Source organism: Sphaeramia orbicularis, chromosome 5, assembly GCF_902148855.1.
Source record: "Sphaeramia orbicularis chromosome 5, fSphaOr1.1, whole genome shotgun sequence".
Classification (NCBI taxonomy): Eukaryota; Metazoa; Chordata; class Actinopteri; order Kurtiformes; family Apogonidae; genus Sphaeramia; species Sphaeramia orbicularis.
The window spans coordinates 52671601-52690311 of record NC_043961.1 but is presented as its reverse complement, the minus strand read 5'-3'; the positions used below and the strand labels follow the sequence as shown (position 1 = coordinate 52690311).

Sequence of the window (18711 nt, the reverse complement as noted above, 5' to 3'; positions counted from 1 at the left end):
TTTTCTATAATTAATTCACTGGTCATGTAGATGTTCATAACAGCTCAGATTAAAGTTGAGGGTTATTATATCAGAAACAGAGAAAAATTAAGAAAATGTGACTTTTTCAATAAAATCTATCATTAACTGAACATAAAAACAAGTGTCTCCCTCCACTGTCATTGATCAAACTCCATGGGTTTGACTGGTGAATCAGTGTTGTAGAAGATGACAGTGTTTCCATGGTAACTGCGCAGCCGCTGAATGTCCAAATGGGTCATATCTGATGACCATGAAAAGATTACAAACTGAATTCACACCAATTATTTATATGTGTTGATTGGATTAGTAGATCGACAGGTATTAAACAACTTAGATCAGTAGATGGTTTTGGTTGACCGTGGATGTTTGGGTCTTTATGGGTTATGGGTGGTCCAAATTATGGGAGGGAATAAGTGTGTCTTTCAGATACTTGTAATAATAGCCCAGGAGTACATCAATATTAGGGAAAACAGTAGCAGACAAATTTCTGCACATAACCAACGAAAACAGAAGGTGATCATTTACTTGCATTATCTGTCTGCCAATTTGAGTACGAAGACTTTATATATCAGCAAATGGTTTTGGCAAAATTTGAGTAACAGGCTGTAAATGATAAAACTGCAAAAGGCATTTGTCTCCTCTCTTCTGGCATCACTAATTAATTTGCAGTGTTCAAAAGCTGTAAATTCAGATATAGCATATTCAGTAAAAGTGTGTGTGGGAAGCGGCGAGAAGAGCAGGACACGTCGCTCCATTGTCAGATTCGAGGCAGTCAGACTAGTTTGGCAGAAAATGGGTGGATGGCCTATAGCCAGTCAAAAGCTGGAAAAAGGTCAAAGGTCTGTGCCCACACACAAAATGCCTTGTGTGACACCTCATAGTGAAAGACACCCACTCTTTGTTGCCGCTTAGCTTAATCTAAATGGATTTCTCTGAAAGCAAAATGGCAGCCTGCAAAGTGTGTGAGAGAGAGCCAAAATGCCAATGAGGAGGGTGCTAAAAAGAGAGAGAGGCAAAAAGGAAATGGTCTTATGGAGAACAGACAATACAAAGTTAATGTGGGTGGCCTGCCAAGCCTGCAAGAGAAATATCACTCTTACACCCACTCTGGCTCGCGGGATTCCCTGTGGCATAAGCATGTTGGCCAAACTGTGACAATCTCTGTCCAATCAAGGCCCTGTGGCCCTTAATTACTGAGCCGTAACCTCCAACAATAATTCATGCATTTCAAAAGCCCATGAGATAATCAGGGACATTAAAATGCCTGTGGTCTGCAGTGAGGAGGTGGAGAAGGAGCAAATGAAAGATGGCTGACAGAAGGAGACCTCCACTGATTTGGGGGCTGGCACTCTTTCAGATTGAAGTGCCATTGAAAATTGCTTGAACCGTAAGAGGACAGATGTTGCATGATAAATCACTATCTGTTCTGAAATGTTTGAGCGGGGTTCACTACTATTCAAATCCAAAAATGCTAACGGGATGATAAGCCACAAAGACAACACGGTTATTGTTTTAATGGTCTTAAAGTAATGCTGATGTTATTACATTACGGTTCCAGACAGGCTTTATTCTACTCTGCATTTGTCTAAATTGTTGTTCCTCGGGGCCCGAAACAAAACAATGAGTCAGTGCTGGCTGCTGCACTGACAGTCTTAAAGAAAATTCCATAGCTTAAGTATGAAACTTTTACACATGCAAATTTGTTCAGGGTTCTTTGCCAGAAAATTGTGACTGTATATTTACTACGACTTACCAACACTTCACAAATAGGATTAGAAGTAATGGTAGTAATTATAAAGTAGTATTTTTGGACGCATCAGTAGGGTTGAGTGAAACATGCTGTTAGACATTTCCTGGTGTCAAACTGTTCCTTCAATATAACATGACTGCCTGGAGTAACAGGATATGTTATTACTTAGAAGTCATACAACATACATATATATATATTTTTTGAGTGTTTCTGTAGGTGAATGTGACATTTAGTTTTGTTTTTGTTTTTTTTATTACCTCCGCCAAGGAGGTTATGTTTTTGCCAGGGTTTGTTTGTTTGTCTGTTTGTCTGTCCATTAGTGTGCAACATAACTCAAAAAGTTATGGACAGATTTTGATGAAATTTTCAGGGTTTGTTGGAAATGGGATAAGGAAGAAATGATTAAATTTTGGTGGTGATCGGGGGTGGGGGGACCGGGGGGGGGGGGGGGGGGGGGGGGCGCAGACCGAAAATTTCAGCAAAATCTGTCCATAACTTTTTGAGTTATGTTGAACACTAATGGACAGACAAACAGACAGACAGACAAACAATTCCTGGCAAAAACATAACCTCCTTGGCGTGGGGGGGCCCACGGGGGGGGGGGGCACTGATCAGCCTTGGCAGAGGTCTGCGCTCTCCGAGTGCTTCTAGTTCAAGTTTTTATTTGGTTTACAATGCAAAATTTACATATTTTATACAGTGACAGTTTTGTTTTTTATAAAACAAGACAAGAAACAAACAAAAAATAAAGAGAACAACTGAGTAGCAATTGAACAATGGGCGTCAAGTATGTTCTTTTTAAGTGTTTACAATGTCTGTCCACGGTCTCCAGCATTCCTTAAATTTGTCATGGTCGAGTCTTAGTGTAAAGGTGAGTTCTTCCATTTGAGCGATTTCTTTAACAAGGTCCTTCCATTCGTCCAATGAGGGTGTTTTGTCTGTCAACCATTTCCTAGTGATCACTGTTTTGCTGGCAATCAACATGATATTCCACACATATGTTTTACAAAATCCTTTTATACAACCTGATCGTTTACCCAAGAACATGTTCTCAAAATTTAAAGGTGTTTTTATTTTCATGACTTTGTCAATACTATTCCTGATTTTTTTCCCAAAAGGGAGATAATTTGGGACAGCTCCAAAAAATATGATGGTGATGAGTTTTTTTCATCCCACACTGTCTCCAGCATGATGCATCTACATTTGTACCTTTTTGTGCAGGTGTTCTAAAAAAAGCGAATCACACTTTTCCTTGCAAATTCTCTCCAACTAAGTGAAGATGTACTTTTCCATATATTTTCTTGTATTTAAGTCCATTCTTCCATAGTCAATTCAAAATTACCCTCCTTTTCCCACTTTTCTTTGAAATAAACCGTACTTTCAGCCCTAATGTTTTGTAACTCGGTGTACAGTCTTGATATTACTTTGTTGTTTGGGTATGATTTATATGATTTATAAGTGGTCTGTCTAAATCTAATTTGTTCATTTTGTCCAAATAATGACGGAAAAACCTACAGAAATCTGAGTTGTCAAGATGGTAAATCTGTTTTATTTTTTGAAAGCGTCAAAGACAACCTTCATGAAAAAGGTCACTGTATTTCACTAATCCTTTCTCGATCCACGTCTTAAAATTCTTGTCAGTCTTATTTGGGATAAAATCTTCATCAAATGCTATCCACCTAATCATCAAACATGATTCATTGCTTTCTTTTATCAGTTTTGCCCAGGTCCTAAGAGCAGTTTCAGACCATGGATTGAGTGTAGTCATTTTGTTTATGAAGTGAAATTTAGTTTTTAAAGCATTTTCTGCTACTGTCTGTGAAAGGCCTACTTCTCTCCATTGCTACTGTGCTATCTGTACAGGGTGGGGAAGCAAAATTTACAATATTTTGAGGCAGGGATTGAAAGACAGTGTATGACCAATTAGTTTATTGAAAGTCATGAGAATTTATTTGCCACAAGAAAATTGACATAATAGAAAATGTTTTTATTCTATGTGTCCTCCTTCTTTCTCAATAACTGCCTTCACACGCTTCCTGAAACTTGCGCAAGTGTTCCTCAAATATTCGAGTGACAACTTCTCCCATTCTTCTTTAATAGTATCTTCCAGACTTTCTCGTAATAGTTTTGCTCATAGTCATTCTTTTCTTTCCATTATAAACAGTCTTTATGGACACTCCAACTATTTTTGAAATCTCCTTTGGTGTGACGAGTGCATTCAGCAAATCACACACTCTTTGACGTTTGCTTTCCTGATTACTCATATGGGCAAAAGTTTCTGAAAAGGTATGGATAATAGTGTTAGGTATGATTATGACATCAATATATGTTTGGTTTCAAAACAACTGACGTAGTGCCTGCTGAGAAAAAACAACTAAATGTTCATTGTAAATTTTGCTTCCCCATCCTGTATACACTGATATATAGTATGGTGATGTGTTTCTAATGATGTTCTACTTTTAGAGTGCATTTGCATTGTGATGTAGACAAGGGGAAAGGACTTTGTCTGCAACATGAATCCACCGCTAAAGTATCTTAAAGTTTGTAGTACAGCTGAGGACTGCTGAAGGTGGCTTCAAAAAGCCCTGGATCATAAAGACCTACTTTGAAGTACTCTCTACAACTACAAAGACTAGTTTTATTTTGTTTTGTTTTTTTCTTCTTTCCAAAACTCATTTATGTTTCTGGTCTGGTGGTCTCTCTTAACATTTTTAATCAGTTCTCAGGTCAAACAGAGGCTCGGCTGTCTGCCATATTAGGCTTTGATTGACATATTGGTGTGACAGCTTGCTCACTACTTCCATATTTTAATTTGCTTTAAAACAAAAAAACACATATTTCCACTTTAGTTGTAGCAAATAGTTTCCACTCAAAAGACTCTAAAAAAGACTTTGTTGTGAAGTACTTGGTGAAGTTCATAGTTTTACAGAGGCAGTAAGTTAGCATTTAGCATTAGCTCACCAATCACCCTTTCTAGCTCCTGTGGTTCCCTCCCTTTTGTCCAGATATGGTCACATTCGATCCAAAAAGCAATATGGTTTTGGGCAAATTGCAAACTACTGGGTTCAAAATCAGCAGTTCACAAAACAATGGGTAACATCACAATTCCTCCGTCCAGATTACAGTCTACACATCCTAATGAGGCTACTATACATCCATGCTAACACACTTTTGTTTTAACTATTTCCATGCTCATACCAGAGCTCTACCATAGGTATTTGTTAGGGATCCTGACCCTAACAAACTCTGGAGTTGCGAAAAGTGAATGGACAAAAACGGACTAACTTTTGGAAACAATGGTGCAGGCACATTTGATACCCACTTGTTAATCAAACCCTGTCACAAAGAAATGGAGACATTAGCTTTTGTGCAGTTAAATTTTGCTTTTTATCGTGCTACAACTGTCTACATTCACAACAGGCGAGCTGTTATTAAAGCAATTTGGGACAATTTCCATGTTTAATCAGCCTCTTTGGTCTTGTGATACATATTTCCGTTCGGTTAGAATGAATAGAGATGGATTGTGAAACTTTTTTAATAAAATGCATGTGTCAGTGGAGATCATTTTTATTAGTGTGTGGATGGATGTAGCCAGGGTGTGATTTGTCAAAAAAACTGGGGGGGGGGTTTGTTTTTTAAATCATGCAAAAACAAGTAATAAACAGGCTTAATTCTTTTTTAAGTTAACGGTAGGCCCTGTTACATGTCGAACAGTTGAACATTTATCTTTAATGCAAACTAAAAATGCCTGCAACATTTAATTTTCTGTAACCCCCCCCCCCCCCCCCCCCAGCAAATCGCACCCTGGATGTAGCCATAGTGGGAAGTTCAGTAGTTATGGATATATGTAATATGGCTGCAACATACTTTCCTGATCAAACATTTATGTTTGTTAAACCTAAATCAGGGTATTAACATGTTCTTTTGTTGGAAGCTCCAGGGATGCGTCTAGACTTGTTTCAGTCTCAAAGTTGACAAAATTTATTCTGATCACAAATAAGATGGATACTCAGCATCTTTAATTTAGCGTTATCTAAATAGGTCAAGCAGAGGTGGGGCCTCAACTCTAATGCCGCGTTTCCACTATGTGGTACCGGCTCGACTTGACTCGACTCAACCTTTTTGTTTCCATTATGAAAAAGGACCTGGAATCTGGTACCCGGTACTAGTTTTTTGGTATCACCTCCACCGAGGTTCCAAGACTGGGGAATAGATTCTAAAACGTGACATGTAAAAACTGCAGACCACTGGTTGGTCCTAGAGTTGTCTTTGTGTCCCGCCATTTCCCAAAAAACAGATGCGAAGTTGACAGTAAATATAGCGGTAGGTTGATGCACATGATCACATCCCACAAAACTACACCATGGTTTGTCGAGGAGATTCAGATGTAAAAATTCAGCATGAGCTTGACTGACGAAACAACAGCAATGAGCAAGTTTATCAGCAACTCTCTGAGTAGACGACTCAGAAGTAATGTGCCGCATCGCTATGACGTCCAGGTACTCTAAAGTCAGCAGTATCCTGTAATAGAAATGGTCTCCAGGAATATTACCTGGCATCCAAGTCAAGCTGGGCCGATTCCACGAAGTGGAAACATGGGATAAGTAAACTTACGCCAACAATAAGTTTACCTCTTATCACCTATGTTTGACAATACTATGTGAGTGAATATGTGTGTGTGTTTAGACGTGTATCTAAAGGAAGAACAGAGGATAACTATAAGCACTCAGAGAGCACAGACCTCCGCCAAGGCAGATCAGTGCCCTGGATTTGGATGAAAATTTCAGGAAATGTTGATACTAGCACAAGGAACAAATTATTAAATTCTGGTGGTGATCAGGGGTGGGGGGGCCACGGGGGCCCACTGATCGGCCTTGGCGGAGGTCTGCGCTGTCTTGACTAGAAAAGCACTCATAGAGCGCAGACCTCCGCCAAGGCCGATCAGTGGGCCCCTGTAGCCCCCCCCCACACACCCACCTGATCACCACCAAAAATTTAATCATTTGTTCCTTGTGCCAGTATCAACATTTCATGAAATTTTCATCCAATTTCGTCCATAACTTTTTGAGTTACCCTGCACACAAACAGACAAACCAGCGCCAACAAAAACATAACCTCCTTGGCAGAGGTCATTAACTCCTATACATACAGATGTTTCATATCTTAACAAGCTTTACATAGGGACCAAAATATTTAAACTAGAACAGGGTAAAACATAAATCTTGGTCACAAAGAACTCATCACTAACGTTATTGAAATAAAACAGATTAAACAAATGAATCTTCTGTTAAAACATTAACTACTAACTAATAAAACAATTCCTCCTAATACTTCAATATCTGAATTAAAATAATATTTCAAGGGTTCTGTCTGAAGTTGTCTCTGGTTTCATTATGTAGTTGGTCACCAGTGTCACATTACATGTACAAAATAGTCAAAACATTAGATCTGCAAAAATGAATTTGCAAACTGTTCCCATCACAGAATTGCAATATATATTTTCAGCCCATTTAGAGAGTTTTCAGAAAAGTAAAATTATCCCTCATTAGAAGTAGAACATTTTTACACTGAAGTACATTTGTCACTTTGTACCCAGTTAAATAATGAAGAGAGCAGGTCATTATGTTTTTTTTTTTTTGTTTGTTTGTTTGTTTTTTTAATGTGGTAGCAAACAATCTAGTAATATGACTCCAGAGACCACTAGGTTATTGAGCACACTGCAGCATAATAATTATTTTAGAAATTAGACTCTTTAATGTTAAAGTCAGCTGTCCAACCACCCACTGTGCTGTTAATAACTTGCAAAGCTTAATTGATTTCCATTTGCAGGTATATTAATATATGTTGGTCTATTATTACTCTGCCTTGGTAATTACTCGTTGTTAATCTGAATTGAACACACCTGCTTTTTTTGTAATCTCTTTTCTGCAAGGAGACTTATGAGGAAAAGAAGCTTGTGAGGAGGAATTAGAAGTTCGGATTGCCGTGTTGTATCTCCTGCCCAGTCCAATCCTCCTCGTACCAATTAGCAATCACAAAATGCTATGGACCAACCTGGGCCAGGATTAATAATCTCCTATCTCAAATTACTACCCTGAGCCTGTGAGAGGATTATCCCTGTCCTTTGAGTGACGTCTACATTTCCATTTTCTCTGTACACACTTCCTCGCTGTACTTTGTAGCTGATGCTGTAAGTCATGCAGTGAAAAATGTACGTAGTTAGCCATGTAAGTCCAGGACCTAATGTTTACAAAATCACTCAGAAGGAAATCCATGTGTTCCTGTTGGGGAGACGAGAAAGAGTTTTTGTTTTTAACTGATGAGATTTCCCAGAGGAGAAAAACCTTGCACTCCAGATATTGGAATTGATTTGCTCCTCTGCAGCGATCCAGATATTTACCTTCTAGCTAATTGCAAGAGGCAAGAGTCATTCAGTACGGAAAGAGTAAGACTCAGTGAGGAGCAATGCATTTTCCTCTTTGCCTTTTTGGACTGATGCCACCCCTCCGAGTTAAAAGGTTCAGCTCATTCCAAGTGGTAAGTTGCCCCATCCAACCTGAGCTATCTCAAAAAGTGGGGATAACACTTTGTGACAAGTGCTGAAACGATACCGCTGGCTAACCAAAGTGGTACATTCAAGGTTTCTATGATTAATTCAAAAAGGCTCTATCTGGCAGTATTTTATTCATATTATTTTCCAGGAAAAAGTACTAAATATGCTCCCTTATAATCATGCTACTCTGCTAAAAGGGCAGAAACACAAGTGGAGAAACACAAGTAGATAATTCTTTAAGCTGGACACACTCATAGGAACCACTTAAGTCTTCAAGTGACTGAATTTTGTTGATTGGATGACGTAACTCGTTGCTCCACATCTTCTTCCTGATTGAGTATTTAACATCCACTCATAAAGTCCTTTTCAGTGTCTTTTGCTGTTGCATAACTACACTGTTAATTTCTGGCTCACCTTTGTGTCGTATCTGATGTAATTTATGGATGTATGTTTTGTCGTTACAGATCAGGAACGAATTGGAAAGGACTCAAATTATGAGCAGGAAGGAAAAGTGCAGTTTGTTATTGATGCGGTGTACTCGATGGCTCATGCACTGCACAACATGCACCAGGAGCTGTGTCCAGGGAAGGTCGGCCTCTGCGCCAGAATGGATCCCATCAACGGCACTCATCTGCTCAAGCATATTCGCCGCCTTAACTTTGCAGGTCAGTGGTTTATTTGCTGTGGTGGAAAATATATATAAATGCACCTCCTTCATATATTTCATGATACGTCTTACCCTTATTATTATCATTATTTATTTCTTTACTACTTTGCCACTATTGTCTCTACTAGTACTTTTAATCTGTGATTTTTATATATATATATATATATATATATATATATATATATATATATATATATATATATATATATATATATATACAGGGGTTGGACAAAATAATGGAAACACCTTAAAAAATCAACAAAATATAATTTAATATGGTGTAGGTCCGCCTTTTGTGGCAATTACAGCCTCAATTCTCCGAGGTATTGATTCATACAACTTGTGAATTGTTTCCAAAGGAATTTTAAGCCATTCTTCAGTTAGAATACCCTCCAATTCTTTTAGAGACGATGGCGGTGGAAATCAATGTCTTACTTGAATCTCTAAAACTGACCATAAATGCTCAATAATGTTGAGGTCTGGGGACTGTGCCAGCCATACGAGATGCTCAACTTCATTAGAATGTTCCTCATGCCATTCTTTAACAAGTCTAGCTGTATGGATTGGGGCATTATCATCTTGAGGTGAAGGTGTTTCCATTATTTCGTCCAACCCCTGTATATATATATATATATATATATATATATATATATATATATATATATATATATATATATATATATATATACACACACACACACACTACATACACACTACATACATATATACACTACATACATATATACATATTCTGCATACTATAATATATTATAACATAATAACCTAATTATTATTATTACCTCCACCAAGTGTTACAGCTGAGGTTATGTTTTCATTGGGGTTTGTCTGTCTGTCTGTCTGTCTGTCTGTCTGTCTGTTTGCAAGATAACTCAAAAAACTATGGACAAATTTTCACAAAATTTTCCAGAAATGTTGATACTGGCACAAGGAACAAATAATTAAATTTTGGTGGTGATCGGGGGGAGTGGATACTGAAGAAATTTTGAGGAAATGTTGATACTGGCACAAGGAACAAATGATTACATTTTGGTGGTAATGGGGGCGGGGGGCTGATCTGCCTTGGCAGAGGTCTGCGCTCTCCAAGTGTGTTTCTTGTTATATTATTATAATCACTACTACTTTGCCACTTGTTTCTGCTAGTACTTTCCAATGTGCAATTACATCACTACTGTTTTTATAGTTACGTCTGCCAAGGAGGTTTGGTGGGGATCGGAGGTGGTGGTGGTGATCTGCCTTGGCGGAGGTCTGCACTCTCCGAGTGCTTTTCTTGTTATGTTATTGTATTGCTTTTTTTTCTTGTGCGGTTTCTCGTGTGCAATCTAATCTCATCTCATCTCATCTCACCTCATCTCATCTAATCTAAAGGTACTGGTGGGACACCCGTGGTGCACACCAGCCGCTGTGTAAACATTTCCTCCCTATAAATGTCTCTTGAACTTCTCATCCCATCCAGCACCTTAGTGACCCTCTTTAGTTGTATGACCTATTTTTCATTCCTTCCATGAGGCCTTGCATTATACAGAGCTATCATTCAAGTTCGCATCCATGCATGGCATATTAATTATTAACTTCTTTCACACAAAGATCAGCGATCCAGAGTTTCATTATATAGACACAGTTGTTTTAAAGCAAAGTAATTCAAGACAATTAAAATTCTTTCATAGAATTCTGAGTGTGCAGTGTTTGTAGAGATAAATCATTCATTTGAACTCCTGCTATTCAAGCTAATTTGTCATTCTAATATCTACTTGTTGCACTGACAGAATGTCAAATCAATGTTTAATATATCCGAGAAGTAAAAGAAAATATTCTTCTTTGAAAAAACTAAATGGGTGATTCTGCAGGCTGTTACATCATTAAGGAGAAAGGCGGAGGGCTCTGTAAACCTCTCCAAATCCCAAAAAAATCTAGGACATTCACCCTTTTTGTTTTATCCCCAGAAATGTTAGGTTCCGTCTTGGCCAAAGCCCCCCTGTCATTCCAACTGGTTCAATAAAAATCAATGCTGTAGTTTTTGCTGAAAGTCTTTAATAACACAGCAGGAGCATGAACAAATGATACAAAAGTGGGAATTATTGTCCACAGATATTTCACATTAAAATTATTCATACCAGTGCAGAAGCAGATTTGTAACAGGGGTGACACTTTGGTAATAAAAACTCTGAATGGATTTGTACCAGCTCGATCTTCAGAAATAATAATGGATTGAATGTCATTTGGTGTCTCTCAGAACCAGCCTGAGCGTCTCCGATCTGTCTATTCTGTTGTCTTGTGATACTTTGCTTAGTCTTTGTGCAGCATCCAGGTAAAAAGACACAAACTGCACAGTGCAACTAATTTATCCGACATTATCCATATGAAAGCACCACACCTTCATTGCTTTGATGCTACATGTGCTTTCCTTCTATTCATTGTGTTTCATACCATCGTTGTTACAAAACAGAGCGAACAGAAATCAGCAGGTGCACCATCGTTGGCATTATTCGATATCCAACTCGGTTTGTCGATGGATAAATTGAACTTGTTTGGAAAAAATACAACATTGTTCTTTTATTATGTTATTTTGGTTTTGGTGTGGAGGAAAATAAAAACAACAGTTGGGGAAAAATATTAATATGCGCATTAGTTGCAGAGAGAAAATGCCCACGAAGAGAGCTACTATATTCACCTTCTGGTCATTGAAAATGCTCAGGTCGTCTCATCCTTTGTCCTGCCTGAAATGAATAACTCTTGACATCATGTTCTCCACCACACCTGCCATCCCCAGTCACAGCCCTTTTGCCTGGTGACCCTGGCTCTTCTGAACACCTGAGCTCAACTGTCTTCAAATACATCCTGTTTTTCCAATCTTACACCTCTCAGATGTACAATGAATTCATCAATTTACACCAATATCCTAAATTAGGTCCTATTATGTCTTCTGAGCGGCAGCATATGGCTAGTGATTTAAGCAAACTTGTATTAATGCTCATAGCTGTTTTCCTTTTTAACTTCTTTTTCTTATTTTTACCACCAAAATCTTAAATATACGACTGCACACACTGCTTTTGCTACATGTCACATTTTATTGATCATGCTAATATTTCATACTTGATGAAAGCCTGGGGGATGAGTCCAGGAGGGGTTCAAACAATGACATTAAGGGTGGGTGAAACTGGGAATTTTGTTATCGATCTGATACCAAGTAAATACAGCGCTAGTATTGTCAATACAGATAGTGATACTTTTTATTTGAAATGTCATGATAATTAATAATTTTGTGATTTTACCTATAGTTAGTTGATTATGAGAAAATACAGCACAGAGATTTTAGGCAAATAAACATGTTTTTTTATTAACTAACTACAATATAAAATAATTGTTTAAGAAAAAGTCACTAGTACAAAATAACAAAAAAGCAACAATGGAGCAAAAATATAACAATGTCAACAACAAGAGACAGAGATGTATAGAAGACAAACTGCAACAAAAGTATCGATCTCATCATGCTAGTATCGATCCAACACTGATACTCACCTTGGTATCGATACTACCTATATTTAGATCGGTACGCCCAGCCCTAATTAGCATGTTCCATGAATCATGATGCTTCAGAACATCAGTGTGCACCATCATCTGTTGAAGATTTTAGTGAACTTTCCAATCACACCTATGTCACAGGCGGTTTCATGTCAGAGATACCAGCGATAATGAATAATTTGAAGTGAAAATCAGTATACTGTATATATATATATATATATATATTTATCAGTGTTGTCTTTAGTTAGTTGATCATGAGAAAACACAGGACAAAGATTTTAGACAAATAAACATGTTTTGTTTTGTTTTTTATTAACTTAAAATATAAAATAATTGTTTAAGAAAAAGTTACTAGTGCAAAATAACAAAAAAGGAACAATGTAACAAAAATATAATGACGTCAACAACGAGAGAGAGAGGGGTTCAAACATTAGCATTAAGGGTGGGCGAAACTGGGAATTTTGGTATCGATCTGATACCAAGTGAATACAGGGCTAGTATTGTCGATACAGATACCAATACTTTTTATTTGAAATGTCATGATCATTAATAATTTCGTGATTTTGCCTTTAGTTAGTCGATTATGATTATGATAAAACACAGGACAAAGATTTTAGGCAAATAAACATGTTTTTTTAAATTAACTATAATAATTGTTTAAGAATAAGTCAAACTGCAAAATAATGAAAAAGCAACAATATAACAATGTCAATAACAAGAGACAGAGATGTATAGAAGAGAAACTGAAACAAAAGTATCGATCTCATCATGCTAGTATCGATCCGATACCGATAGTCACCTTGGTATAGATACTACCTATATTTAGATTGATACGCCCAGTCCTGATTAGCATGATCCATAAATCGTGATGCTTGAGAACATCAGTGTGCACCATCATCTGTTGAAGATTTTAGTGAACCTTCCAATCACACCTGTGTCACAGGCGGTTTCATGTCAGAGATACTAGTGATAATGAAAAATCTGAAGTGAAAATCAGTATATATATATATATATATATATATATATATATATATATATATATAGTGTTGTCTTTAGTTAGTTGATTATGAGAAAACACAGGACAAAGATTTTAGGCAAATAAACATGTTTTTTTTTTTTTTATTAACTAACTACAATACAAAATAATTGTTTAAGAAAACATCACTGGTGCAAAATAACAAAAAAGCAAAAATGTAACAAAAATATAACAATGTCAACAACAAGAGAGAGACAGAGATGTATAGAAGAGAAACTGCAAACAAAAGTATCGATCTTATCACATTAGTATCGATCCGATACTGAAACTCACCTTGGTATTGATACTACATATATTTAGATCGATACGCCCAGCCCTAATTAGCATGATCCATAAATCATGATGCTTAGGAACAGCAGTGTGCATCATCATCATCCAGTCCCACCTGTATCACAGGCGGTTTCATGTTAACAATACTAGTGATAATGAATAATCTGAAGTGAAAATCAGTATGTATATCAGTGTTGTGTTTATGATTAGAGGTGCAGGGTTTGTGGATAAAGTGATGGAGCAAATCAACAGTCTGCTTCAGCGGCAGCAGCCATTAAGATGCTCTTAACCCCCAACTGAACCAGCTGAGCTTCTCAGAATCCAATAGTTTGTTGCAGAAAAACAAGCTCTGCTCACAACATGCAGTACGCCGGTTTCAGAGGTCGAGTCTTTCCTTTCTGTCTTTGTTTCTTTTTCACTTTTGTCTTTCTTTGCGCTAATTGGTTGTTTTTTTGGCCACAGGATTTTTGCATAGGCCATTAGGAGAGTGGGAGTCATATCAACCAGATTTTTCACAGAATATGCATTTCATGTAGTCCACTCAGGATATAATGACAGTTTTAGCAAATGTGACAAAAATATGATTTGTATAGAAGGTAATTACTCCGCCTATATGAATGTAAGCCATGGAATTAGGATACTGTGTAAAACAGAGCCTTTTGAGCTGAGTTTCAGTCTAACCCGGCAAACAGTATTACTGTTACAACATCATCTGACCAGAGGGGTTGCCTTGAGGTTACACTGCACTACATCTAATTGCATCAGCACGCAGCATTATATTGAACTTGTCCAGATACATAAAACAACATAAGTGCTGAGACTGGACTTAGAGGAGTGTGTATTAAATTTTCAGACACAATATTTATCTTGCATTGTGATAGGAGCATGTTATGCGTCAGTGAACACACAAAGGCAGCAACCCCGTTTCCTTACAAATAGCAATCGACGTGATTGTATGTAAAAGTAGGTCATATTGTTTGTTGTGATGATTCATTCTTGAGACTGAGCCAGCAAGAATCTATTGTTGAATATTTTTGTTTGTTATCAGCAGTTTTTAGGGGACGTATCTCTGCTCTTTGTCTCAGAGTTCAGTAAGGACATGCCCATGATTATATGTTGTGTATCTTTTCTTGGTTACGTACAAAAGAAAGCACAGACGATAGAGGACAAATGATAAAAAAAAAAACCTGTTAACCAAACTGAGAGGCTGGTCACAGTACAGACATCAGTACTGTTTTTTTCTGTAGAATATGTCTGAGGACTGTCAGCATCTCAACAGGGGACACAGTATGCCAGCTGATGACAGATAACCTTTAGAGAAGATGAAAAGTAATCTGACAAAGGTTTTTGCTGGTCGAACAATATGCACTTTCTGAAGAACATTTCACATTTTCTCACCTCATTTTAGTTTCTCATATATTGATTTAAAGTTGAAGTACTTTCTTTGTTCCGAATGATCAACTTTTCACTTGCTCATTTTTTTGGTTCATTCAGTAACAGCTGACAAAAGCAGACGAATCAAATGTAAGCCGTCTGTCTTTACACACAGTTTGACATTCTTTAAAGGGTCCTCCTTTCTTGTAGCCCACCTTTACATTCAATATGCCATCCTAGACTTCAGTGGACCGCTGTTGAATAAAGCCTTCCTTCAGTGTATCATGTCTCTCGCCATCGCGTCAGGGAAAAGTGTTTTTTTTGCTTCACTGCAGACAAAGAGCAGTGGCCTTTCTGCCACATTCTCACCAGGGACGTTAGTTCTGAGCGTAGAACAAAACCGAGCTCTAAGGGTCTTTCCACTGCTTCACACCGATTGCTCTTCTCAAGGATGTGTGAACTCTTCAATGAAAGGATACTCTTTTGCTTAATGTAAAAATGTCTGTTTTTCTATCGCTGGTGTGACACCCAGCTGTATGGGTCACAATAAGAAGGCAGCATAAGAGTAGGACTAGCTTTTGTCACATTTAAGGACAAATCTAAGGTGTACATCTACTGTATGCATGTTCTAGAACAGTGTTTTTCAACCTTGGGGTCGGGACCCCACGTGGGGTCGCCTGGAATTCAAATGGGGTCACCTGAAATTTCTAGTAATTGATAAAAATAAATACAAAAAACATACAAATAAAAAATATATGGTGAGTTGAGAGAGACAATCACAATCCATCAAAGACATGACAAACTCTGAAGCTGAAACTGAAGCACTGAGGTATTGTTTATCTGTCAAATGTTCATTGTGGTCGGTTTCAGATGCTGCAGCTCCTTCATAATTCGTAGTGTGAGTTATTGTTTGTTCAGTATTAATTGTCAGCCTTGTAAATCCAAGCTGGACTGACTGTACATATCCTGACCAAAGAAAATAAAATTCTCACTTTGTGCAGTAATCTACAGCTGGCTATTCTGCACACCGTCCATAATAATATACATTATATAGCCTAAATGTCCTCTAAAATTATCCTTTATTTGCAATGTAGCATAGCAAACTATTACATGATCAAAAACAAATTAATTGTAGCAAAAAAAAACAAAAGTCTCCATTTTGACTGTCTGGGGTTGCCAGAAATTTGTGATGTTAAAATGGGGTCATGAGCCAAAAAAAGGTTGGGAACCACTGGTCTAGAAGGTGTTGAATGGGTTATTTTTTACTGCAGATCATAGACCACAGGCACTTAAATGTCAATTGTCACATATTCTGTTCCATTCTCTGATATCCTTTAAATACATATGGGAGAATAAATTCCCTATACTACTATTTCATGTAACTTTGTGGATGAATGTGGCATTCACACAATGCTACTAATGAGGACTGACCTCAGGAGTCACCGTGAATGCGTAGTTTGAGACGGTATGGAAGCATAAAAGCAGTGTGATGTTTAAAACATACACTTTTTCTTTGACCTTCTATTTTCCACAGCATCAAGTTAGAGTGAGAACCTCTAAATAAAGATGAAAATAAAACAATTTATAGCTCCGGAGTACAACGTTTTATTTTCAGTTAGTTTCTGATGTGCGTTTTGTGGCTGTGAAACTAATCCTCCTCAGGTATAAATGGCACCAGAAAAGGCTGTTTCTCGGTTGTCTTACTGCATAAAACGGGTGAAAAGTACGGATATAAATAACAGTATCATACATTTTCTGCTCAATCAAGTGTACAGCTTTACTGTTTCTTTACTTCCATTTCAAAGTAGTTGGGATGCAATGTAACATGTAAATAAAAACAGAATACAATGATCTCATACACAGACATAGAAAACATATCAAAAGCTGAGAAAACAAAGCATTTCAAGACAAAAAAAAACGTAATGTTGAGTTTGATGGCAGCAACATGTCTCAACATTAGGACAAGGGCAACACAATGGTGAAAAAGTAAAAGCATTTTGTAAATATTGATGTTAAGTGGCAACAGGTTAGTGACATAATTTGGCAGAAAAGTGGAGTCTTTTAGAAGTAAAGATGGGCAGAGTTTCACCAATCAGTCAATTAAACATCTGATTTTCTGCATGCTCTATTTGGATTTACACCAATCAGCCATCACATTATGACCACTGACAGGAAACATGGTATTAATTTTGATTATCTTATTCCAATGGGACCTCTCAGTGGGCGGATATATTAGTCAGCAAGTGAACATTTAGACCGCAGAGTTGATGTGTTAGAAAATAGAAAAATAGGAAAGAGAGTGAATCTGAGTAACTTTGACAAGGGAGAAATTGTGATGCCAATATTTACTACTTCTGTACAATATCATATCATTCTGGGCATAATACTGTGCATTTTTTTAATACTTCGTACTGTATATATAACTTATTTTAACTATTTTATCTCAGGGTACATTTATTTATTATTGAAATCTATATTTTTTTTTATTCTGTGCATATGTTGCTTATTCTATGCATATGTTTGCACTGAAAGGAGGTGCTTATTAAATTTCATTGTACATGTGCATAGTGACAATAAAGGCATTCTATTCTATTCTATTCTATTCTATTCTATTCTATTCTATTCTATTCTATTCTATTCTATTCTATCCTAATCACTGGGTCAGAACATCCCCAGATCTTGTTCATTCCCAGTGTAAAGTGTTTAGAACCAACCAAAAGTATCTAAAGAACAACAATCAGATCTCAACCAATTTAGCACTATTACCATCTGTCTAATATTGTGTAGGTTTCCCTTTTACCACAAAAACAAGCTCAGACTCCACCAGACCTCTGAAGGTCAGCTGTGGTATCTGGACCAAGATATTAGCATCAGATCAGTCCTGAATTGAAGTCCTGGAAGTAGAGAGGTGGACCTCCATCAGATTTATTTGTCCAACACTTCCCACAGATTGTCAATTGTCCTGAGCTTAGGATGTCCTTCTTTAGTCCATTTTTTGGTCGGTACTAGCCACTGCAGACCAGGAACACCCAACAAGACCTGTAGTTGTGGAGATGCTCTGATATGGATCTGGTCAAAGTCAGTCAGTTCCTTTTGTTGCTCATTTTTCTGCATCCAACACATTCAGCTTTGATGACTAAATGTTCACTTTCTCCTTAATACATCCAACACAGTGAAAGATCCCATTGTAATGACAATAATCAGTATTATTGTCACTTCTCCTGTCAGTGGTCAGAATATTATGCCACATTGTTTAACATTTTACTCCACGTCCCAACTTTTTGTAACTCTTTGTTGTAACTCTGTGTGATGTGTGGACACACAACTGATTTTTTTCAAGGTTCAAGGTAAACTTTATTATCCCAGAGGGGCAATTTATTCTACAGCCAGCAGTATCACACAGACAACAAACCGACAATAAATACAATAAATAATCCATTAAAGACAATAGCACCAACATTACAAAGAATTATTCAGCAGAACAATGGCTACCGGAACCA

At 37.3% G+C, this 18711-nt stretch overlaps 1 protein-coding gene across 1 annotated transcript in view; it reads left to right on the top strand.

Moving 5' to 3' along the window:
- The window catches only part of LOC115419066 (metabotropic glutamate receptor 4-like), a 371136-nt gene that overhangs the window by 304320 nt on the left and 48105 nt on the right, over positions 1-18711 (top strand). Inside the window, exon 7 of the mRNA XM_030133682.1 lies at positions 8789-8989. Within this exon, the coding sequence (XP_029989542.1) occupies positions 8789-8989 (201 nt within the window). The remainder of the gene's footprint in view (positions 1-8788; positions 8990-18711) is intronic.